The 17936-nt window shown below is 48.6% G+C and overlaps 1 protein-coding gene across 7 annotated transcripts in view; it reads right to left on the minus strand.

The window, feature by feature from the left end:
- Positions 1-418: 418 nt before the first annotated feature.
- The window catches only part of Lrrc49 (leucine rich repeat containing 49), a 50521-nt gene continuing 33003 nt past the window's right edge, over positions 419-17936 (minus strand). For 5 of the 7 annotated variants that reach the window (XM_070042980.1, XM_070042983.1, XM_070042986.1 and 2 more), the window contains 8 exons: positions 14197-14280; positions 13191-13289; positions 12351-12511; positions 6660-6897; positions 5042-5227; positions 4023-4132; positions 2213-2366; positions 419-1002 (listed from right to left, as the gene is read on the minus strand). In XM_070042980.1, the coding sequence (XP_069899081.1) occupies positions 799-1002; positions 2213-2366; positions 4023-4132; positions 5042-5227; positions 6660-6897; positions 12351-12511; positions 13191-13289; positions 14197-14280 (1236 nt within the window). In that variant the 3' untranslated portion in view covers positions 419-798. The remainder of the gene's footprint in view (positions 1003-2212; positions 2367-4022; positions 4133-5041; positions 5228-6659; positions 6898-12350; positions 12512-13190; positions 13290-14196; positions 14281-17936) is intronic. The other 2 variants (XM_070042981.1, XM_070042985.1) reach the window with 1 other exon arrangement.

The raw sequence follows: 17936 nt of genomic DNA on the forward strand, positions 1-17936 counted from the left end.
CAGTGACTGCCGGATGTGAACACTGCTCGTGGTCTGACAGAGTGAGCCCAAGGTTGTGGGCCTCCGGATTGCAGCCTGGCCCGGCCAGCTTCTGTCCCCGCATGCTGGCATTCTCTTTCCCACCTTGTACCAAAGAGGCTGAGCAAGAGAGGAGCACTGGAGCTGGTGTGGGCCTGAGATTGCTCAGCTCTGGCCACAGGATGTGGCCACCTGTCTCCCCAGCACGGGACAGGCTCCCTTACGGCTCCCCTTGTTTCTGCTTGCTCTCCATACGGACCTGTTTGGAGCCCCTCACCCACGCATGCCTGATTCTGATTCTCTGCCCCACGACTCCTCTGTGGTCGAAGGATGGAGCCTCACGCTACGCGGGACAGCCTCCCATGAAAAACATCCCACTGCAAACTGGATTTTTTTTTAAACTAACGTATTCAGTTTATTCTTCGCTCATAAAAAAAGAACATATGCTTAGCTTTAAAATCATAAAATAAAAAGGCCAATAAATGAGCCATCAGCTAGACGAGGTGGAGGTAGCTCATGCGGGTCCCTAGCAAGCACTGCTGCCCAGTCCTGCATCCGGGCTCCACGGGAGCAGGCATGGAGGACCGGCCCTGCAAGCCGAGGCCACCTCCAGCGTGGCTCATTTCCATGGTGTAGAGACCGGCCTCGGGGCCTGTTCTCGGTCTTTCCCCAAGGGCAGCAGACAACCCCAGCTGGTGTCCCCACTTCCTAGTTGAACACGTGCGGCCGCCTCGTTCCAGCCTTTACACACAGACGCGCCCCACAAGTGGCTGCAGCCAGCTACTTCTGGTCGGCGATCTGCTGCAGGCAGAGCTGCATGTACGAGTTCTTGTTGCGGATCTCCAGCACGGCGTCCCGCACCAGCTCGATGAACATCTGCGGCCACAGCCTCTGCAGAGCCTCGTTCTTTGTGTTGATGTCCGCGGCTTCCTTCACAAGGTCTCCCACGTACATCTGGCAGAATCTCTTTTTATCCTTGATCTCCTGTACAAAAGGAAAGCGTGTGCTATGTTCGCTCCACAATCCCAAAGGCAACATGGTAATCAGCCAGACAGGGAAGCCTGGAACAAGGTGTTCTGACCCAGCCCCTCTCCCACCCACCCCTCCACTTGGAACCCATAGCGTACTCATTTCCCCATCCACCGTACCTCTGCTGACCACCCATCAGCTTCTAGAATCCCAGCAGCATGGCCACCCTGTCCCCTCTGACAGGGCTTAGGTGGCGGCTCCGTGTCCCTCGGCTCCCAGCTGTCCCTGAGTTAGGGTGTGGTGCCACCCATTTGCACAGGTGTGGGTTAGCACTGTGAATGCTCACAGCCCAAATCCACCCTCTGGTGTCCGAGAGCAAACTGTGGAGCAGCACACCAACACAGGGCTAGACCACAAGCGCAGGGTGCCCAGGTTAGACCAAGAACACCCAGCTGGGGCAGAGAGGACCATGTTAAAAATCATAAGCTGGACTGGGAAGGTGGCTCAGTGGTAGAGCGCTTGCCTTGCATGCCTGAGGCCCTGGGTTCCATTCCTCAGCACCACATAAGCAGAAAAAAACCAGAAGTGGTGCTGTGGCTCAAGTGGTAGAGCGGTAGCATTGAGCTGAAGAGCTGAGGGACAGCGCCCAGGCCCAGAGTTCAGGCCCCATGACCATCAACAACAACAACAACAACAAAACCATATAAGCTACCCAACCAAGCTCATAAGGACGTTCTCCCAGCCTCCGAGGGAGCTCCAGGGCAGCACTGCTTGGCCCGATGCCCCTCAGGGTCAGCCTAGGTGTCCCCCCCCTGGGCAGCGCAGGTGACCCTGGGGGCACACACAGCTGGTGACTGGGGGCTGTGGTGGGGTCCACATGCCACTACCAGTCTGGCACCCACACAAGCTGGTCCATTTCCTCAGTTTAAATACGGGTGCCTCGGTCCTATTTTAGTCTAGATCCAGGTACAATTCCTTTTGGAAATGTCTTGTCCATAGTGAAGAAGGTACTGGAAACCCTCCCCCCCCCCCTCCCTGCCTAAGGTCCAGCTTCCAGCGTGTGTGGAAGGTCATGGGCCAGGCTGTACCCCCAGCTTTCCCATACCCCAAGCTTCTTGATACCCCTAGGCTTCCCCATACTGCCAACTTCTCTATACCCCCAGCTTCTCTATACCCCTCAGCTTCTCCACACCCCCAGCTTCTCTGAACCCAGCTTCTCCCGTACCTCCAGCTTCTCCGTGTAGAATTCCCTGGTGGTGTAGTTGAGTGTGGCGCGGTTTGTGTTCTCCCCCATGAGTCTCTTGCTGTCATTGTTCTCTTCTGGGAGCATGCACGGCTTCTTCCCCTTGGTGTCCAGCAGGTAGCGGAAGTGCTTTCTCCTGGATAGAGTGGGGCTCTGGTTATGGCACCCTTGGGGTACATCCTCAGGCCAGCACCTGGTCAAGGCTGGAAGCCCCCTCCCCCCCCTCCCCGAATGCAAAGGAATCACAGCGGCCTTGCGTCTCTGTCCGGAGGATAAACCCAGGCGCATTTCTGGAGTCTGAGGGGCCCTGGAAACAGGCGGCAGTGAACACCACTGATGCCATTCAGGAGCTACAGCCAACAGCCTCCAAGCACTAGAGGGCGCTATGGGGGATCCGCAGTGCAGCCCCTGAGGCTGAGTGACCACAGAAGGGTCAGTGAGGCCATGGTACCCTCCCCACTGCCAGAAGTGGCAAAACCCAAATGGAGGATTTCCTGCCACAGGTCCTCCACAGCCTCTGCGTTATGATGTGGTACACACACGCTGCTCTTCCTCTCCTCTCCAGGCCCCTCCACCTCCAGGTCCTGTGGCCTCTGCCCATGCCTCAGCCACCCTGGGAGGAAGAGGGGGTGGGGGGGGCAAAGGGGGTGCCCACCCAGGATCTGCTTCCTCCCATTTCTGGTTCATCTACAATCTTTGTGCTGTAACTGGTTCATCTACTCTTTTCTCCATTTCTTTTCCACTTTCTTTCCTTTTGCCTTACCGTGTCCCACACTTCTGAAAGTGGAAGCCTCCTCTGTCACGTTCTAATCTTTCCTGTTCTCTACCGAGTACAATCAAGACACTGAGTTTCCCCAGTGCAGTCCTGGCCACATCCCAGAGGTTTCTGATCTATAATGTTTAAGTTGTCAAATACAATTATTTATGGTTTTTTAATGTCTGCTTTAATTTCCTCTTTAACTCAGAAGAGTTAAAATACTTTAAAAAAATGATAAAACCTGAACTAAAAGGACTCTCAAGAAGCATCCGTGATGCCCGCGGCTGCTCTTTGGTACTTACAAAATGCTCCCACACTGCACACAAGGACCTGGGGTGCAGACACCCCATGCCCCACAGTGCGGCCCACCACAGGGCTGATGTGCCCCGAGCTCTGGGAGCAATGGCTTCCCGTGGTCCTGCAGTGTCATGGTCAGACCTGCCGCTCATTCCGTGTCTGTGTCTGATGAACACTGGCTGCACAGAAAGCCATATTCATTGACTTGGGTCCTCGGCCTCCTTCCTGCATCACTGGCCCTCGGTGACTGCGGTCGCCATGACCCTCTAGACTCAGGCCCAGGTCTGCTCCTGGGTCTGCTCCACTGGCTGAGCATGGCTGCTGACCCAAAGGGCACAGCATGCATTGCTTGCCTTCCTTCCTTCCTTCCTTCCTTCCTTCCTTCCTTCCTTCCTTCCTTCCTTCCTTCCTTCCTTCCTTCCTTCCCTTCCTTCCTTCCTTCCTCCCTCCCTCCCTCCCTTCCTTCCTTAAAGTCCAGCAGGTTTCCTAGCTTCCTCTCCTTCCACTCATTCATGGCCACCCCACACTCCGGTGGCACTAAATGCTCACAATTCCCTGTGTCTTGGCCCTGAGGCCCAGGCCCTTCCTCTCTGAGGCCCTGGTCTCCCTGGTTCCCATGGCCTTCCCCAGAATGGAGACCGGATCTTTAGAGTCTACTGTGTCCTCCAGGCGGGCAGGCCGAGCTCGGGGTGGGAATGTGAGATGCCCACCATCTGGAGAAACACAGCACCCACTGACCTGGCGTCGCCCAGGATGGAGATGAGGCGGTACTGCGGCAGCTCTGAGGAAGCCACATGTGCCAGGATCCCGAAGAGCCGCTCGGCCATCACCATGTCATTCTGCGTCACCTGAGGAGACACGTGGTCCAGGAGGGCATGGGGGGGGGAGTGCAGTGAGCACTGTCCCCTGCGGCGTGGGAACAGCACTGTCCTCCCCGAGGCCCAGCATGCGGGCCATGCATCCCAGAGCTGTGCGTGAACTTCTGCCCAGGCCTAGCACTCACTACACCCCGCGTGCCCTGTGAATTTTGAATGTGCTGCCTGCTGGCTGTCTTTGGTGAAGTCTGATTCCCACCTGGGTCATTCTGCCTCAAGAACTCGTGCACTGTGATTTTTTAAAAAAAAAATTTGTCTTATGATTATTATTAATTAATTAATTTGCCAGTCATGGGACTTCAATTCAGGGCCTGGGCACTGTCCCTGAGCCTCTTTGTGCTCAAGGTTAGCACTCTACCATGTGGACCACAATGCCACTTCTGGCTTTTGAGTAGTTTATTGGAGATAAGAGTCTCACAGAGTTTCTTGCCCAGGCTGGCTTTGAACTGTGATGCTCAGATCCAGCTTCTTGAGTAGCTAGGATTACAGGTGTGAGACACCGGCCCCCAGCCCCCTTTTCAACTTTCTGTACCTGCACTATTTCTCTTGTGCAAAGTTCTCTTCAGCCAGCTAAACCAGGATTTGGACTAATCAGACTCAAAGTTTAGAGTTAAAGACAGAAAAAGAGAGAGAGAGAGAGAGAGAGAGAGAGAGAGAGAGAGAGAGAGAGAGACAGACAGACAGACAGACAGACAGACAGACAGACAGACAGACAGACAGACAGAGAGAGAGGCACATACCTGGCTCTTATTTGAGTTTTAATTACGATCTCTTAAAATGAAGTTTCTCAGAAGTTTCATCATGTTTACTCAGATTCCTAACGATTTACCATCACAATTTCCCTAATGAGGAATTTTATTCTGGAATTTAGCTTTTGCCTACCTCCGTCCCATTGATCTTCTGCATACCAAAATGGCTCAGGCGGAACAGCACATAGTATTTCCAGAGTGTAAAATTGACCACAGGATTTCCTTGCGGGTCAATGGTTAGCTGGTCAATGCGCCGAAGCTGGGCCAGAGCGTTAAACTGCTGCAACATCACCAGATTGGTTTCCTTGAACTTCAGGTGCTAGGGAGAGGGAATATAGACCAGAGATCATTCAGTGTCTCTAATTGCAAGCATTAAATCCCTTCCCCTGGTTGCCCCTCTCTCCCCCATAGCTCTGTGAGCCTCAGGCCTGCAGTGCACTCTCCCCAGGACCAAGTGAACAGAGCAGCCCTGTGGGCTCAGTTCAATGCAGCACACCAGCTGGCCAGGCCCTGCCATGTTCTGCAGACTCCTGAATTCTGGCTCTTCTGCACATTACAGTGACACTACAAGGGAAAGCCTGGAAACGAGAACTGCCGAGCTTTGTGACATAGTGTTCAGTGCTCCAGGGAAGACCTAGTATGAGTCCTCACTTCTAGAATAATCTTGTCATCTTGACACACTATGTAGGCTAGCTGGATTTGTTACAGCAAAGTCAAACCACAGAACAAACCGGGCCTGCTTCTACCTGGTTTCTCCAGGGAGACTAAAGTAGAAAAAAAATGCTGTATGAAGATATGTGAGGGAAAATACTTCACTAACAAAGAAAAGTGATCATAACAACTCGAGAAGGAACTCATAAAATCCCAAGTTCTGGGCTGGGAAGGTGGCTCAGTGGTAGAGCGCTTGCCTTGCATGCAGAGGCCCTGGGTTCGATTCCTCAGTACCACATAAGCAGAAAAAAAAGCCTGAAGTGGCGCTGTGGCTCAAGTGGTAGAGCACTAGCCTTGAGCTGAAGAACTGAGGGACAGTGCCCAGGCCTAGAGTTCAGGCCCACGACCAGACTAAAAAAAAAACACACACACAACAACAACAACAAAAAAAACAAACCCAAGTTCTGAGCTCACTGCTTGTAGCGCTCGCCTGTAATTCCAGCCACTCAGAAGGCTAAGATCTGAGGATCAGGGTTTGATGCCAGTCCAGGCAGAAAAGTCTGTAACACCTTAACCAGGTAACAAGCTCAACTGGAGATGAGGTTCAAGTGGCAGAGTGCCAGCTTTGAGAAAAATGGAAGCAAGAGGCCCTGAGTTCAAGCCCAAGGACTAACACACACACGTGAGTGTGCACACATACACATCAGTTTCTGCAAATGCATATTAATAAGTAAAACAGTACCATGACTGGTGAAGGCAAACTACCCAAAGTAACTTTAATGAAGAGCACTGAAATTCTCATCGTGATTAGGGTCTGCGATAAAATCCTACCATCGATGACCATGCCTGCCAAACCCCCTGCCAGCCCTAAGTGCTCAGCACAGGCTGAGATCCTCCTGGGGGCCTCCAAGAGAAAACCTCCACAAAGCCTCTGAGCCTCACCCCAGACTGCAGCATCCGAGGACCGTAACTTCCCACCTTAACACAAAACAGCAAGGCCATTTGTGACTACTAGTTGAAATCCCACCCCCAGAGCACCCACAGAAAAGCTTGGTCTCCCCACTAGACAGACATCAGAGGTGGCCCCCGGTGAGGCTTACCAGGGGGTTGGGGAACTTCATCTTCAGCTTGGGCAGCACCTGCACAATCTCATCGAACTCGATGAAGGTGAAGGAGATGGTGGTGACCGCCCCCACAGTCTGCATGCTCCAGTTCCGGTCCAGCGACTCCAGGGCGCCTGAGCCATAGAGTGACAGTGTGTCCCCATCGATCTCGACCAGGTGCGTGTCTGCCACTGACAGGCCCTGCAGGGCACTGCTGAGTCCCGAGTCCACGGACCTGGAGAGCCAGGGTGGTTTCAGCGAGGCTTCTCATGGAGAGAAGTAACGATATACAGAGGCAGGCTGTTCATTTCCATAATGAAACCCAGAGCACCTTAGACTGATTTTCAATAGAGTGTCTTGAAGTTGTGCATTACTCAACCTATATCGACTCTGATGACAAGCAGGGACATTATAAGCAAAAACACAGCTCTAAATTTAAATTACTTGTGTTAATAAAAGATAGCCACTTAATATATCTTACATACATCACAGATTTTTTTTTTTTTTTGGTCAGTCATGGGGCTTGAACTCTGTGCCTGGGCGCTGTCCCCAGCTCTTCAGATAAATGCAAGTGCTCTACCACTTGAGCCACAGCGCCACTTCCAGTTTTCTGAATGGTTTATTGGAGATGAGTCTCATGGACTTTCCTGCCTCGGCTGGTTTTGAACCATGAGCCTCAGATCTCAGCCTCCTGAGTAGTTAGGATGACAGGGGTAAGCTGGTTTTATTAATGTACGTGCAGAATTATGCAGCTAGATAAGTGCATTTTATAAAATAATACTATGGAAAGAATAAAAGCCACACAATATAAAAATATGTTCACAAAATATGCAAACTATTAGAAGTTTCTTTTAGATATTAGATAAGGTGGCAATATGGACAACTTTTTGATATTCCAATGGCTTTTGAGGTTTGTACTTCAGTCATAATGTGTAAAATTAAAGAAGACTTCTCCAATCTGAAATTAAACATGACAAACCCTAGTACTGCCAGACGAATCCCCATGTATCGTATTAATTAATTATCAGGGATCTTCATGATTCTAATCTCCTGCTGATGAGAAAAGAACAAGCTTTGCTCCACTTACTTCAAAAGGGCCGGTCAGCCCTGTCCACTCCGATCCACCCAGCAGCAGGCTGGGCCATGGCGCCAGTCTGGGCTAAGTGAATCTGAGACCCCCCCCAGAAAATCAACAACACTGTGTGCCTGCTCGATATGGGGCTGTGATCCCTCATGAGGCAGGAGCACAGGTCTCTGATGGAATCCTGGAGGGGTCAAAGCTGACATATGGGACCAGAAGAGCACAGACTCCCTGTTGGAAAGGACAGCAGGGAGCAGGTGGCAGGGAGGGCCGGTGACACGAACTCTCTTGTCCTGTGTGGCCATCTGCACTGGTCACCACAGGCTGTCTGCCTGCTTAGCAAACACGGTGATGCTTTTAGGGCAGCCACATGTACAACAGAAGAGACAGCATCTCCCACGGCCCCCAGCTATGCTCGGCTTGAAAAACGTTCCTCAATCAGTGCAGAAGCTGGCACATTTTTTGAGTGTCTGTTGAATTTTTCAAGTGTCTTAGCTAGCTGTGGTTTCAGAAGGGTAGGACAGTAACAGGGGTGGAGTAGAGGTTAGCAAGGCCAGGACAGATGCTGAGGCTAGAAGAGAAACAAAAGCTACCTAGGCAAGTCTAATAGCCACGGGGCCCCCATGAGGAGTGAATACAAGGGCAATGTTATTAATATGTTATTAATATGAGAATATAGATTTACCAGATATTCAAGAGAAAATAAACGCGGTACTTAGACCCTGATGGACTATAGGAAGTGTGTGTGTGTGGGGGGGGGGATTAAATGTGGTCAAATCCCCACAGATTGGCTGGCTGGCTATATTCTCCCTTTCACTGTAAGATAGGTGCTCTGCTCTTTTTTTTTTTTTTTTTTTTTTTTTTTTTTTTTTGTCGGTCGTGGGGCTTGAACTCTGGGCCTGGGTGCTGTCCCTCAGCTCTTCAGCTCAAGGCGAGTGCTCTACCGCTTGAGCCACAGTGCTACTTCAGGTTTTCTAGTGGTTTATTGGAGATAAGAGTCTCATGGACTTTCCTTGCCCGGGCTGGCTTTGAACCGTGATCTGCAGATCTCAGCCTCCTGAGTAGCTAGGATTACAGGCATGAGCCACCGGCGCCCAGCAGGTGCTCTGCTCTTGAGGAGCTCAATTTTAAATTTGTGTTCCCATTTATCTCCAGCACAAACACTGATCACCCAATAGTAGGCAACTGGACAGAAGCTGGAATTAGCCTCAAGCTCTTTAGTGGTGAATTTCAAGTCCGAAAACTCAACTGTGCAACTTGATGTTTATAGGAATGAATCAAATCAAATGTGTTCAAATTAATTTTTAAAAGAATGAATGAAAATATTCTGTGCCTTCTCAATTCATGCAGCGCCCAAGGAGAGCCAGGGAGAATCGCCAGAGTTCTCTCAGGCAGGCTGAGTGCAACGCCCAGTCATGAAGATCGAGATGGAAACAAAGCTGGATCTGGAGATTCATGTGCTCTGTATAACAGGTTAGAACAGAATTGGAAGATTCTTTTCCTGGCGACAAAGTGGTGCCAATTCCCATGAGAACCTATTTTATAGATTTCCATGCCAACGTCTGTGGGTGTGGAAATTCACTCTGTGCTTTTATTGTATTCCAGCAGTACTGGCTAACATACGGGTGTTCACTGGCAGGAAATGATCAAAAGTAAACCAAAAATGTGCAGAGAAAACATTGCACTGAGCATCCCCCACTTCTGCCAGGCACTGGGAGCTCGCAGTGTGGCACTGTGCTGCACAGCAGCAGGTTACTAGCAGAGCACGTGTGTTAAAACATGTTCCTTCCACATCTACTATGTGCCTGTGGACTCATGGGCTGGTGCTGCTGGGGGGGGGAAGGGCATCACTGTGACTGCTGGGATGAAGATGGGAGGGAGGGCAAGGATGGCAGGGACAGGGCTGCAGAGAGATGGGAGGCTGAGACATCACAAATGAAGAGCTCCAGGGAAACCCTGGCTGGGGACGGGCTGAGTGGCAGAGCTGGCCAAGCATGGCAAAGAAGTTACAAAGGTGACTCCACCTGCTTCTCTCCTGACAGCCACCAGGTAGGGAGATGTAGTGGGAAAAGAAACTTAATATTCAACAGACAGAACAAAGTAACTAGGTGAAAAAAAATAAAAATCAACTGCAGACATAACAATTGAGTTGTGATGAAGACTGAGCCAAGGCTACAACCTCCCCCTCCCCAGACTTTATGAAGAACGTAAATCCAACCATTAAGAAACTCAGTAAATCCCAAATATGATAAACAGTCACACCAAGAAATGCTGGACTCAAACTTGGGAAACCTGAAGGTAACAAACATGTGCACATACGAAGCCATGAACAAGGAGCCCTCAGTAGGACGAACAGCTGACCTCTCACCAGGAAACTGGAAGGCCAGGAGCGATAGAAGGAGGCATTTCAAGTGCTGGAAAAATAATAAACAACTACACTTCTGTGGCAAATCTGAATGCTAAAAATAAACACTGAAGACATTTTCTGATGCACAGGATCTGGGTATCCATTGCTAATGCACCACCAGGCAAGACTGCGGCAGGGGCCTCTAGGAGGGTATTAGTGCTCACCAGCCAGGAAGTTCACACCACACAGGGAATCAAAGCACCAAGAAAGGCATCCATGCAGGCAAATCAAAGAGGCAGCACAGCACCAGTGCACCTTTGGCTGGTAATTCCTCCTTGTACCTACATAATCTAAAATCTATGTGTATTAAATAGTTATAAATCTACATTCCTGTACACATTATTTTTTTGGCCCATTGTGGGGCTTGAACTCTGGGCTTGGGTGCTGTCCCTGCGCTCTTCAGCTCCAGGCAAGCACTCTATTGCTTGAGCCACAGCGCCACTTCTGGTTTTCTAGTGGTTTATTGGAGATAAGAGTCTCATGAACTTTCCTGCCTGGGCTGGCTTTGAACTGTGATCCTCAGATCTTAGCCTCCTGAGTAGCTAGGATGACAGGCACGAGCCACCACCTGGCTCCTGCACACATTTTTAAAAGACATAGCTGGGCTAGAGAGAATCTAAGGCGGGGGTGGGGGGGTGGGGAGGCAATGACATAAGCAACAAAACCACAGCAGGAAGAATAGAAACAAACAATATATATATATATATTTTTCTGTCATGGGCCCTGAACTCTGGGCCTGGGCGCTGTCCCTCAGCTCTTCAGCTCAAGGCTAGCATTCTATCACTTGAGCCATAGCACCACTTCTGGCTTTTTTTTCTGCTTATGTGGTGCTGAGGAATCGAACCCAGGGCCTCAGGCATGCAAGGCAAGCGCTCTACCACTGAGCCATCTTCCCAGCCTCCAAACAATAATCTTTGGAAATACATTAACCTGGGTACTGGTGGCTCATGCCTGAGATCTGCAGATCGCAAAGCCAGCCCAGGTAGAAAAGTCTGTGAAACTCTTACCTTCAACTAACCACCAGAAAACTAGAAGTGGCGATATGGCTCAAAGTGCTAGAAGTGCTAGCCTGAGTGAAAGCTCAGGGACAGCACCCAGGCTGAGTTCAAGTCTCACAACTCACACACACACACACACACACACACACACACACACACACACACACACACACACACACACACACACACACACACACACACACACACACACACACCAATAGAAAAATACCAAGAATAAGTTACAAAAGCAGAAAGTTATGGAGGACCAAAAAAAAAAAAAGAGGCTGCAATGCTTGGTAAGAAATGTACGCATTATCCTGCCCATGTAATTGTAACCCCTCTGTACAGTATGTTCACAAATAAAATTAAATTAAATTAAAAAAAAAAGATATATGAGAGAGAAGAAATGGCAGATAGCAGAAGTACATCCTTCATTCAGGACTTTGACCTTTCTAGTGAAAAGGCTGAGACTAAAATGGGGACCAGTGGTAAGCGTGACATTGATCAAGATGCACTGCACTTACAACCTGACTTACGGAATTGAAGCCTCTTTGTACAACTACTTAATGTAAAATAAAAATAAAATAAATTTTAAAAAGAACTTTAAAACAGGTGGAGACCGGCAGGGTAGGCTTGTTTAGTTTTGTTTCGTTACTACCCTCAGTTGAGGTTTTGTGCTGGCTGCTGGGGATAGAACAGAGGTCAGGAAAACCAAGGCTCCTGTTCTCGTGACATGGTACATTATTATTATGCGTGACCATGATGACATAGCAGTTCGGGGCAGGAGAGGTGGTCCAGTGCGGTCCCTGGAGCTTTAGTGGTGAGGGAATGCTAGCTAGGCAGGGCTGGGCAGTAGGGCCCGGAGCGCTGTTTGGGGAGCAGAGAAGCAGGGAAAGGGAGAAAGCCAGTCAGTGGGGCTGTGGCTCAGGACAGAGGTGGTGTGGGCGGAGCAGGTATAGAGGGCAGAGCAGGTGTGGAGGGCCCTGGGCAGGGAGCCACCAGCTGTATTAAGTCATCTAGACTTTTTCCCATGAGAATGTTAAGTTCAGCCTTTTATTGTCAGTTTTTCCAACTGCTTAAACTTCTGTCTTAGAATAATTAGATATATAATTAGATGAAATGGTCCCCCCCAATCCCTCCCCTCCCATCCTCCCTCCTCCCCCCCCCCCCCCCGCATGGCGAAGGGACGGGTGCCAGCCTACCCGGTTTCCTCTGGAAGGACAGAGATGAGGCTGCTGTCCAGCGGGACCTGGCAGGGGTCCTGGGGCGGCGAGTCTGAACCCCTCGTCTCCTGGCTGGCGATGCGCTGCTGCTGCAGGCCCCACTTCCTGGCTACATTGTGAATCGTCAACCTTTTCTTCTCCTGGAAGAGGCAGTTGTGACAGGGATAACAGAACGCAAATGTTGAAAATTCTAGGCGCATATTGTTTATACCATCTTATAATGTGTTAAGCAAGATTGCTTCTTACAAGCAGCTACCTGTGCATTCAAATATCTTAGTAATGGCCTATCATCCCAAAAGAAAAATTATATATGAATAGTTACTTCTTGGGAACTGAATTTTATTAAAAATGATTTACAATCCTCTCAGGAGTGAAAATTTACTACCTGAAATTTAATTGCACAGAAATTTATATGCTTCTGGCTGGGAAGGAGGCTTAGTGGTAGAGTGCTTGCCTAGCATGCATGAAGCCCTGGGTTCGATTGGTCAGTATCACATAATCAGAAAAAGCCAGAAGTGGTGCTGTGGCTCAAGTGGTAAAGTGCTAGCCTTGAGCAAAAAGCAGCCCTGAGATCAAGCCCTAGGACTGGCAAAAAAAGGAAAGAAAGAAAGGAAGGAAGGAAGGAAGAAAGAAAGAAAGAAAGAAAGGAAGAAAGAAAGAAAGAAAGGAAGAAAGAAAGAAAGAAAGAAATTTATATGCTTCTGTCTTTAAATAGAAGAGTGATCTTATTTTAATTGTCCTGACCCATAATGACAACAACTATGGTGGGAAAATCTTGGGGTGGGGGAGAGAGAGGGGCCCCCGGGCTTCAGGTCTCACATCATGAACGTCAATGCCTTCAAATGAAGCACAGACAGCAGCCAGACTACCGAAAGGAGTTGTGCGAGGATGAAGGGTTTCTTGATCCTTAGCACCGTTCTACAAGAATAGAAATGAATTCTGACCTCCAGCCATGTGTCAGGGTAGTGCACCCCAAGCTTTAAGAGGCTTCATCTGACCTAGACAACTTTCAAGCCTCACCTCATCCCCAGGCCTGTGTCCTTGGAGTGGGGTCAAGGGCTGGCAGGCCTGACTGTATTGGTGTTAGGAATAAAAAGATAGAATGTGAGGTTTAAAAACCAATATCCAAAGGGCTCTGGTGGCTCACGCCTATAATCCCAGCTAATCAGGAGGCTGAGATCTGAGGATCAGAGTTTGAAGCTAGCTGGGGCAGGAAAGTCCGTGAGACTCCATCTCAAATTAATCAGCAAAATAATGGACTGGAGGTGTGGCTTTGTTTTCCCATGGAGAATCAGCTGGGTAGGATACCAGCTCTGGTGTATATTTTACAATATACATTTTATTCCTAAGTGCAGGTGTATTCCTACACAGCAACTGTCTGTAAGTACATACTTGTGTGGTAGAAATGAAAAAGCTGGACAGAGGTCCCGGGTCATCCTAGCTACTCTGAGGCTGAGACCTGCAGGAATTGTAGTTCAAAGCCACCCTATGCAGGAAAGCCCATGAGACTCCACCTCTAAGCAAGCAGCAAAATGACAGATTGGAGGCATGACTCAAGTGGTAAGAGTGCCAGCCATGAGTTAAGATCGCCAGGTTGAGAGCTTAAGGCTCTGAGTTCAATCCCCAGGACTGGCAGAAAACCAAGAGTCAGAGAGAGAAAAAAAACTGGTACACACATACACACGCGCGCAATACACACACGCACACGCACACGCACACACGCACACACGCATACACACACACAGTTTGCACGCGCGCAAACCCTCAGAGCAGGGGAATGGGGGAGGCATGCACACATAGGCCCCGCAGGCCCCGCCCCAGCGACCTTCAGCAAGGACTGTTTATGGCTCTCACGCTTCTTCTCCTCTTCTTTCTTGGCCACAACAGATGCCATGCGCCTTTCTTCTTCCTAGAAAACAGGTTTACGGGGATTACAAAGCGTCACCATCTGGGACCCTGGTGACTCTGGGCCTGGCTGTCACCATCTATCTGACAGGCAGCGCAGCGAGGTCTCAGCCTTTCTTCTCCTAACGCTCACTAGCGTCTCCTCTCAACGCTGAGCAGCTGAGCACAGCAGACAGTGAGCAGTGGGAAAGGCCAGCCATGTTGGGTAATTTTTCTTGGCATACATTTCCCTTGTAATTTTGTCAATCATACTCCAATAAAGCTGGCGGGGTCGGGGTGGGGGGACTGGGATATATTACTGTTAGGTTTACAAAATTTTAAGAACCAGTCATAACCCTAGTGTGTTCATTCAACAATTACCATGCATCACTCTATCAGGATATGTTCCAAATCATCTTTCCTCCCTGAAGAATGTCATTTTCTTAAAGTTTGTTGTTCTGGGGTTTGAACTCACAGCCTCACACTTGGCTAGGTATGTGCTCTACTACTTGAGATGCTCCCCACCTATGTTTGCTTTATTTTTGAGGAATAGGGCCTCAAATATATGCAATCATCCTATTTGCACGTCCAGCAAAGCCAGAGTGACAGGCATGTGCCATGCTGCCTGGCTTTTTATAGATTGAGATGGGGGTCTCATAAACATTTTGCCTGCGCTGGCCTCAAATTGTGATCCTTCTGCTTTGTGCCTCCAGAGTGGCTAGGATTACAGCTGTGAGTCATCATGCCCACTAAGAATGTAAAACTGTAACAGAGTAAATTACAGCCATCTAACTTTAAATTTCTCAGTAAAAAATTGCAGGTGCTGAAAATGACGCCATAACTTGAGAAAACAAGTTCTTCCTAATACATAAGCTTGAAAATATCTTTATAGAACATGGGGCCTGGGGGGAGGAAACCCATTAGAAATAATGAAGTAGAACTCTTAAAAATGAAAATGGCTGGGTGCCGGTGATTCACACCTTTAATCCTAGTTACTCAGGAGGCTGAGATCTAAGGATCGTATTCAAAGCCAGCCCAGGCAGAAAAGTCGGTGAGACTCATCTCCAATAAAACACCAGACAACCAGAAGTGGGGCTGTGGCTTAAGTGGTTGAGTGCTTCACCTTGAGCTGAAATGCTGAGCCCAGAGTTCAAGTCCCATGACTGACATTAAAAAAAAAAAAAGAACGAAAAAGAAAATGGACAGGCAATGCAATGAAATTCACTAGATGGTGCTCAGTCCAAGATCACAGGGTGGAAGTACACATCAGCGAACGTGGAGACAGTCAAGCGCCGTCACAGACCTCAGCCATTCTAGCCACCTGCCTCCAACGCAGCCAGTCCCCGCACACAGCAGGCACGCGGCAGGCATTCTGCTAAGGAGCAAACCACTAAATATACAAGGAAGCTGTTCAATGCTCCCCAAACTGGAACTGTGGGGCCACAGTGGGCAGATTCCAGGGGCCACTGCTGGGTTTGCCTGTGGTCCTCCATCAATCCTGCACCAATGGGCACACCCACCACAGGTGCATGTTTGACCAGACCCTCATGGATGGGCCTCATCCTGCACACACATATACACACACAAACACACACACACATACACACAATGTATATGATGTATTATATACACACATGCATATGTACTAGAATCGTAAGGAAAACATGCTCCAGAAGCTGGTCTACCGAACATGTATCTGGAGACCTAGTTTAAAGTATTTCACTAAAAATCATACAAACACAAACTATCTCAGAGTGAAAAAAGAAGGTGACAATCTACTAGAAGGTTCTTGTAAGTCTTCAACATGCTGTGTCACAACTAGAGAGAAGACCAAGACCAGAACCACAACTGTATCCTGTTAGAAATGGAAGCTTTTGCTTTTTTATTTTATTTTACTTTTTTGTTTTTTGGGTCTGGTCGTGGGGGCTGAACTCTGGGCCTGGGCACTGTCCCTCAGCTCTTCAGCTCAAAGCTAGCGCTCTACCACTTGAGCCACAACGCCACTTCCGGCTTTTTGCTTTTTGCTTATGTGGTGCTGAGGAATCGAACCCAGGGCCTCAGGCATGCAAGGCAAGCACTCTACCACTGAGCCACCTTCCCAGCCCCTGCTTTTTTATTTTAATAATAAGGAAATTTATTTCTATAATTTTAAAGAGATGAGAAAGGAGGAATTCGAGTTGAGTAATTATCTGCCATATAATTCAGTTGTTATAAAGGGAATTGAATTGGATGTGATTTTTGTGGTGCACTTAAATTGTCTTTTACAATAAGGAAAGTAAATATTCTTAAAAACTAAGTAGCCAGGTGCTGGAGGCTCACGCCTGTCATCATAGCTACTCAAGAAGCTGAGATCTGAGAATCATGGTTCAAAGCCAGCCCAGGCAGGAAAGTCTGTGAGACACTCACCTCCAACAAACCACTAGAAAACCAGAAGTGGCACTGTGGCTCAAGGGGTAGAGCGCTTGCCTTGAGCTGAAGAGCTGAGGGACAGCATCCAGGCCCAGAGTTCAAGCCCCATGACTAGGATAAAAAAAAATAACACCACCACCACCACCACAACAACAACAACAAAACCCTGTAAGTGATGAGGGTGTGTATTAAGTTAGAAATTTAGCATTATTTTATGGCATCGCAAAGCTGGCCTGGACACTCTGCGAATTGTTTTGTTCAGCAAACCATGAAGTATAACCTATTTGGATAAAAATGTATAGAAGAGCAGAACCACCTTCCCGTCAGTGCGGGGCCCCTCCTCGTGGCCCCTCCGTGCGTGGATGAGCTGTGGGCTGCTTGTTCCAATGGCACCGGTGTGCACGCCGTCCACATGCTTCCCAGATGATTTCATGAGATTGTCTAAAAGAACTCCAGCTTCTACTGGAGGCAGTGGGGCTCTAAAAGGAAACCTAAACCTTGGAAAAGTGGATTTTCACCAAGCCAACTTAAATACTGAGTGTCTTAAGCCATTTTTAGACCTGATACCTATACTATTTCAGTTATTATGGAATAACTAAATTCAGAAATAAAACCCTTAATTGTGAAGATAAGCTATAAATCTGTTGGTAAGGAGGGGGAAAAAAAGACTAGAATTCTGGCACTTTCATGATACGAGTCTAACTCTGGGCCCAAAGCCATGTTCCTTACAAAGCTTGGGAGGGGAGGGGAAGGGTCAATCTAGTATCAGAAATACTGCCTTTCTCCTTACTTTACACCCGATTCAGAAAGAATTTCAGGTTAATTAAGCAGTGCAATGATTTAATATATTTCTTAATAACCTAGATTATGCTTTGTAGCAGATTATAGCTCTACCACAGTGCACATATTATAAGGAAGAATTCTGTTCCAAAATAAATAAGAGCCTAATATGGGCAGCAATTTATTATGCAGAAGTTTAAAAGTTAACTGGCAATGTGTGTTTAACACTGGCCTTCAGGAACTTCAGAATAGATGTGTATAAGCAGCCCTTGTTTTCCTTGGGTCTACAGACTATTAAAGCACACTTAAACACCAAAGGTCTTTTTGTTCTAGAAGAGACAGCCAGTACTTTGGGGAAAACAATCTCTTTTGATGGTAGGGAATCCATGTTGCCTCACTTTGCTGGGTCAGGAATGTCTGTGGTCACACACGGGGCAGAGTGGGACATGGAGGTCACACTGAGGTAACACCTTCATCACCAGCGTGGGCTCC

This window comes from Dipodomys merriami, unplaced genomic scaffold (assembly GCF_024711535.1).
Source record: "Dipodomys merriami isolate MVZ:Mamm:240054 unplaced genomic scaffold, mDipMer1.0.p SCAF_33, whole genome shotgun sequence".
Classification (NCBI taxonomy): Eukaryota; Metazoa; Chordata; class Mammalia; order Rodentia; family Heteromyidae; genus Dipodomys; species Dipodomys merriami.